We start from the raw sequence: 7,951 nt of genomic DNA on the forward strand, positions 1-7,951 counted from the left end.
TCCACCAAGTGCAAGCGCGCGACACGATAGGACTGCCCAGTGCATTCGCTAAGCATGTAACGTCTAGTGACGGCAATTGCCGCTTATAAACAACGTTAACTATTGCGACAATTGTAAAATGATAGGAGACTTTTATTCTCAGTTTAGTCCATTTCTGCCCCTGTGCGAAAGACATTAATTTCCAAATACCCTGTATACGCATACATATGCATACATAATTACACGCAACTCAGAGAGTCCGCCCCTCCACTTTTGCTGTACCAATTAACGCCGCTCTCTATTAGCCAAATGTGGCATCAATTGGTGGAGCAAAAGTGGAGGAGCTGATTCTTTGAGTTGCGTGGAGTTAAATTCGCATCACTGACTGGACGGAGCTACAGTCACTCTAATCAGAGTCGAGACAAAACCGGAAGGACGCCATATTTCAGTCTTATCGAAAACGGCTAATAATTCTTATTCTTCTTTAACGATCTGTCCTCGGAAAAATAAGAAGGGAATACGGTTAAAATTAGACTGGCGATAATTATTTTAAATAATTAAACTCAAGATCAAAGCGAAAAAATATCCGCCCCTTGTCCATCCGTCACCATTTTGAACGTAATACTACAGCTATAAAAATTGCTCTCACTTATTCACTTACATTTACTAACACATTAACAAATTGAAACATGGCAGCACCAATCATGAAGAGGACCGTTTGTGTCTCGACTCTTATTACAGTGACTCTAGACGGAGCATAGTACCGAAGCTAAGATTTTCACAGACCTAAAAAAAAAAAATAGAACGATGTTTGGGTAGTGGCGAATCATGTCTCCCCTCTCCTGAAACATAATTCGACCAATAGAACAATAGTAGGAAGAAAGTTCTATGCCCAAACATTTATCTTACTTTTTCATAAACCTGGTTGCCCTCTTAGGGTCATCGTCTCTTCGATAGGGAGTCCGCTGTATCCATTGGCTACATTTTTGCATAACATACAATTTATATTATTATTCAAATCCATTCCCAAAGCGAACAGTTACATAAAAAATAGTTTTGCATTAGTTGAAAAATTAAAATGGTTACACATTACAGATGAATACAAACTAATTTCACTGGATGTCAAATCTTTGTTCACGAATATTCCAATGGAGATAGCTGTTGACTGTGTTAATGAACAGTGGGATTTTATTTCCAGAGAGTGCCCTCTCCCAAAAGAGGAGTTTTTGGGAGCAATAAGGTTCACCCTCGATTCCACTTTTTTCGCATTCAACAATATAATTTATAAGCAAAACTTCGGCACTCCCATGGGCTCTCCTTTATCACCTGCAATAGCAGACTTGGTGATGAGGAGACTTGAGACAGTTTCCTTGATGTCGTTGGACTTGGATATAGCATTTTATTTTAGATACGTGGATGATATTTGTACTGCGGTTGCTCCAAAAATTGACTTACTATAGTATTAGAACAATTTAATTCGTTCCATCCGCGGTTACAATTTACTTCAGAATTTGGTGACGAAATTAATTTTCTTAATGTTACTATATCTATCAATGGAAACAGGTTTGGTTTTGATTGGTACCGTAAGCCGACCTTTTCAGGGAGGTTTTTGAATTTCTATTCTAACCATTGCACAAAAGAGAGGGACGATTTTTTCGCTAATTGACAGAGCATTTTTATTATCAGACTTTAGATTTCATACACATAATTTGACATTTATTATCAACATTTTATTAGACAATGACTACCCATTAACCTTCATTTTTGACACAATCAATCAACGAATAAAAAATTTAATTAAAAATAGACACACAACACATAGTGGTTTGACTGACAAGATCGAGATGAGTGAATCTGTTTCTTGGATTACGGTTCCATTCATCCCTCTCCACACGGAAAAGTTCAAACGTTTCAATAAAAACGACATCAGGGTATCTTTCCGTAGTCCCAATAAATTAAGAAAATACATCAAAGTACATAAAGATATTTGCCCACATACATCTAAGAACAACGTAGTCTACAAGATTTCATATAATAATTGTGACGCGTCATACGTGGGACAGACGAGTAGAAAATTAAAGACCAGGATTACAGAACATCGCAATCACATTAGACACAACACTTCTGTTCGTTCTGTTGTAACTGAGCATAGGAGACAGCTTGATCATGACTTTAAATGGGATGAAGTCGCAATTTTAGATGAAGAGCCCTACTATCGGAGACGTTTGGTTTCAGAGATGCTTAATATCAGAAAGCAAAAGAATAGTCTCAATTTACAAACAGACACCGATGGCCTCCACAAGGCTTATATTCCCATCATAAATAAGGTTTGACTTTCTGTTACTAACAGTCCGTCTCCTCTCTCAGTCTGTGTTGATCCGCACTACTGAACGTACAAAATAAGCGACACGTAATGTCTGTCTTACACATTTGCGCTCCTTCTGGCTGTATATTTTTCAAAAGTTTTTTATTTCTTTTTGGACACGCTAATTTAAATTTCTTATACATGAATTCTAGTTAGTTTTTATTACATAATCTCATTATTTTTATTAGATTTTCGGTATTTTATTTTATTTTATTCTTGCGTAGATTTTTTGGTACGGTTTTTTTTTGTTGTTTTTTAATTTTATCTTTTGTATCAACTAGAACTTTACCAGATATAACTTTACAAGATATTTTTAATACATTTGACGTTTCAACCGTACGAAAATTATGTTGAACTCGAGATCAAGACTCACCCGAACTGTGAATAATGCGATCTTTTGCGATAATTAATTTTATTTTGCGATTTTTTCGTTATGTTAATGTCTGAAGAGGGCTCAATCCGGTAGCCGAAACTTGTAACTTGTATTCATTTTCATAATTTCGATTCTAATTTTTGGCGTTATGTATTAGGTGTACAACTTTGCTTCCGCCGTTTTTTTCCGAAATTCGAGGCTTTATTGTAAAAAACTGGTTATACATTTATGATTCAAAGTATTGTCCATCGCTGGCCACTACTTTCTCCCATCTTTCGGGTAGCGTACGAATCCCGCGTCGAAAAAACTGGTCATCTTTTGAGGCTATCCACGAATCGATCCAATTTTTTACTTCTTCATAAGACCGGAAGTGCTGGTCAGCCAGGCCGTGTGCCATTGATCGAAAACAAGTGATAGTCAGAGGGAGCAACATCTAGAGAATACGGCGGGTGAGGTAGGACTTCCCATTTCAACGTTTCCAAGTATGTCTTGACCAGTGTATTGTATGATGTCTATGTATGATCTATTTATTTCGACCACCACTTACCGCTAAAGCCATCTATAGGAAAACGGCGGAAGCAAAGTTGTACACCTAATAATTTTTACCTCTGTTAATTATAATATATATAATTTTTGTTAATTTCAAAGAAAAGTTGTTTACTCTTACTTTTCCCGTTATTTATTATTATTTGTTTTTGTGTAGAAAGAGCCCCTTTGATTTGTTATTTACTTTTTCTGTCAAAACGAAAAATCAAAGAGATTTTGCCGCATCCAGTACTATATGTCGAAGGGTCGATATGTCGATTGTCAATCTTTCAAAACTGACAATGAGGATAATCGCTTTCATTATCATTTTCTAACTAAGTTAATAAATACATTTCCTAGCTAAGTTAATAAAACTTTTTCAAAGCGTATTACGCACTGTGCAAATTCCCAATTGCTCGTTTATTTTTATTTTTTTTTTAAATTTGTCACAGGAATTACCTTTAATAAATACCAACGTATTATTTCGTTTCCATGTAATCTCTTCAAATATTAATAATAACTATCAACAGAGGTATGAAATTAAGAAGTTATAGTAGGAGACATAAGTAACGTTGGCAACGATTATCATAAGCATGCGATTAGTTCAGTAAGTGTATCAGGTGTTACCGTTCTAGAGATCATAAGTTCAAATTTTCCCGACGATGCGATGCATTTTTCAATAATTAATTGTTAATAAGATGTAATATAGATATAAATAATAAATTGAACTGTAAATAATAAATTAAACTAGAGAAATAAAAGTTAATCATAATAATACAAAATTATTTTTTTCGTTAAAATATAATTATTTAAAAATAAGTGATCTTTTTATTATATAAAATTGTTTTCATTAAAAAAAATTTTTTAAGATTGATATAAAAAATATATTTCTTTCATTTAAAAAAATGCTATTTAAAAGTTATTTCGATTTCATTGCGAATTTATTTAAATTAAAAAAAGAGTAAATCCGAAAAAGAACTCACAATTGGTGATATAAAAATGAATTCTTTTAGGACCCTTAAGAATACTTTTAGAACAGAAATGGGATAGAAAAAGAATTAATTTCGTAAGTCGGGAATGAAAAAAGAATTCTTTTTGGATTCTCTGTGCTATCTGGGTTGTTAATTGTTTTTAAATATGGACAATATATTACTAGTAATATTTGTTTTTTTTTTCTATATTTACAATTGTAATAGTTAAATTTTAATAAGCTGATATTTTTAAACTTGAATGTTATTTTAAAACTTCTGTCGCTTAATTTTTTTAAAATTGTCGCAGTATATTGAAAAATTTTTGTTTCTTTCTATTCGCAATAAAGTTATATAACACAAAAGTATATGTTCAAGATTTTGTAGAAGAAAATAGTATTAATATTTTTTTAGCTTATAAACTTAATAACCTACATAATAAGGTAATATTTTATTATTGTAATAAAATATTGTAATAAAATATTGTAAAATATCTAGAAATCAAACGTGTTGTAGCATATTCAGTAAACTAATGCATGTGCTGTTATACAGGGTGGCTCATTGAAAATGAAACAGACTGAATAACACTTAAAAAAATTAAAAAATTTTTCGAAAAAACGCAAAAACAGGTTAATTTATATTGAGGGAGACAGCTTTTAACGTATAATTCTTACCTTTAACTACAACATCTTAAGTGGGGGTGCCAATCTCTAAAAATTTCAAATAGGAAGAGGAGGTTAAATGATATTATTAGAAAGGCCTTTCATTACATTCCTACGTTTGATTTTTTAAATTCGATTAATTTGTTTAGAATATACAGAGTGTTAAATCTAAAATAAACAAATCTTTATATCTTCAAACTTTTTTTATTATCTATCGAATCAGTCCATTAATAAATTGGAGGATGTCTAAATATATACGTATCATCATGTAATTTAGCATAGAAATTATTCGAAATGTTGATCACCGATTTCCATATAATAATAGAGATTCTGCTCGAAATATTTCGTACATTTTCCTACATTCTGAAACATTTGTGGGATGATTTGACAGCATTCGTCGATAATATGTAGACGTACATCTTCTAAAGAAGCTGTGTTGTATAAACTTTACTTTTTAAGTGACTTCAAAAAAAAAATCCAATGGCGACAAATCTGGGAATCGAGGTCATTCAATACTGTTCTTTTCAATCCAACGACACGGAAAAATTTTATTCAAATGTTCACGAACAAGCCGTGCATAATGCGGAGGAGTTCCGTCCTGTTGGAATATCAATTGATTTTTGAGATAATGCTCATCATCCTCGATAATATCAGTTAACGATGGATCATTGATGTCTTGTATCAATTTTAAATACATATCCTCATTCAAATTATGAAGTAGAAAAAAGAGTTTTGACAATAAGACGATTGCCAAAAATACCAGACATTTAATTTTTACCCAAACATTTAATTTTTATGGGTATGAACTTCGTGAAATATCTTTGAATTAGAATTCGTCCAATAATGACAATTTACTTTACCATTTATAAGAAAAAAGAACATTCGTCGAAAAAATATATATATTAAAAAAGAAATTTGGATTATATTTATAACCCGTTCATTTATGACTTCACAAAATTGTAAACGACATCAAAGTCATTCTCATTAAGTTACGCAGAATATTGTCTAAATTTATTTATATCCATCATTATCTCTTATTACGAGAAAATGTAAGCAGAACGTATTGCATGAAGAATCGAGCACATGGACAGGTATAGAGGTACATTTATAATTATTTCTGAAAAATAAATCGGAAAGCAATTTTATCATATATGATTGAATTTGGTTTAACCTTTCAGTTTATCATAAAAAGAGTCTTAATTTGTTAAAAAAAGTTAAATAGTGGGGAATTTTATAAATAAATAATTTATAAAAATTTTGTTGTTATAAAGTACTCATGAAGTCATTCAACTTTTATTTTGATAAACTTTTTCTATTCTTTATAGTTTCAGAGATATTTGCTTTGAAAGAAAAAACCGATTTTTTTCAAAGGAGTTCTTCACCCCCTCAAAGTGCTTATGGGCACGTACGAAAATATATATTCTTTGTTTTTGTCTAAAGAACAACATATTACTCTAAGCTACACTAAGCTCGTAAAAATCGGAGGATGACACTTCTATGTTCCGTGTTTCTTTGTAAGACTAATTGTAAGTTATGATATCAAAATTCGTTGTAATTGTACGTCAAGCCTTTCGTTATTTCTGAATCTCATTCCTAATATACATACATCTTGCTGTCATGTTGCTATTATGTTGCCAATAATAACATAACGTATCACTATTACTGATCGTTTGCTCTTGAAATTTCGTCAACTGATCAGTGCATATGTATAAGTAGTTATATTGGTATATCCATAATGTGTCCTATTTTGATGTCAGCAAGTGTATGGCAAATATATAATAATACATGCATCAGTTTGCTTGATGATTAACTATATTTGGTTATATAGCTTCATTAGAATTAGAATTTGGTTAATTCGCAAGGAAAGAATTCTTGCGAATTAACCAAATTCTGATTTCAAATAAGTTAAGTTAAAAATTATTAATTATTCAATTTTATTACACTTAATTCCTAACACTTTTACACTTATTATTTTTAATCTAACCTAATTCTGATTGATAGGTACACTTTTGAAACGGAGTACAAGATACCGGGTACTGCAGCGCCCAATGGCAGTTGTATTTTTACTTATCGCAGTTCTTCTCGTAAACGTGGCGAATTTAATTCACCACGATATCCTAGCAATTATCCGAGCGATACGAATTGCACGTATTTCTTTTTAGCGACGCCAGATGAGCAGGTTGCTTTAATCTTCGATCACTTTAAAGTTCGCACAAGAAACGATAATGTGACAGTTGGATATTATGGGTAAGTAAATCACAATTATCTTGCAGCATTAATAGAATGTTTTGTACAGTTATTGATACAGTATTTATGCAAGTAAAGTGAACTAATCTGACAAGGGAAATTACCCAGATGTTCAATTAGTTTTGAAAAAGTAATGGTTAGAAGTTATAGTATCCTATCTTCTATTAACTAAAATGAATATTATTCGCTCGGAAAATTTGATACTCGTTAGAAAAATTAATTCAAAGTCCACTATAAACGAAAATGAGTTTAAGGGATATTTTTTCATAACTTTTTTTTACTTTTTGCGTTTTTTTACATAATGTGTAAATAATATATATAAATAGAATAAAAAAGAAAACTTGGGTTTCAATTCCAATGATGGGTATTGAACTTTTTTTATCTATCTCTTCCGAAATTCGAATTGCATTTAGATGTGATACACTTATAAAGTTGTATATATTATAAGTGTATGTACGTATGAAAGTATACATATATTTTCTTATGTGCGCGCGCACACACACACGCGCGCGCGCGCACACACTTAAAGATAAAATTTTATAATTATATTAGATACATTAAATTAGATAAATCAAACAATTATGTTACGAATTAAAATAATAGGAATGTAATGAAAATATCTAATAAGTAAGAAAATATATCTGCTTTTATACGTACATATTAGGTGTACAAAAAAGTTCTGAGCTTTAGATTTGATACAACCGAAATAACAATTTAAATTTTATATATCTTCCCGCCCTTTTGGGGTTTTAAAACAGTAACATTTAACCTCCTGAAATGCGATACGGTTTGGCGTTTGATGCACATAACCTCAAAAATCAGTAGTGTTCAC

General features: G+C 31.4%; 1 protein-coding gene across 5 annotated transcripts in view; it reads left to right on the forward strand.

Moving 5' to 3' along the window:
* The window catches only part of LOC108756749 (cubilin), a 77,340-nt gene that overhangs the window by 25,985 nt on the left and 43,404 nt on the right, over positions 1–7,951 (forward strand). For all 5 annotated transcript variants that reach the window (XR_001939859.1, XR_001939860.1, XM_018500774.1 and 2 more), the window contains one exon: positions 6,874–7,119. Coding sequence is in view for 3 of the 5 variants with exons in the window: in XM_018500774.1 (XP_018356276.1) it covers positions 6,874–7,119 (246 nt within the window). In the remaining 2 variants the exon portion in view is untranslated. The remainder of the gene's footprint in view (positions 1–6,873; positions 7,120–7,951) is intronic.

Source organism: Trachymyrmex septentrionalis, unplaced genomic scaffold, assembly GCF_001594115.1.
Source record: "Trachymyrmex septentrionalis isolate Tsep2-gDNA-1 unplaced genomic scaffold, Tsep1.0 scaffold13, whole genome shotgun sequence".
Classification (NCBI taxonomy): Eukaryota; Metazoa; Arthropoda; class Insecta; order Hymenoptera; family Formicidae; genus Trachymyrmex; species Trachymyrmex septentrionalis.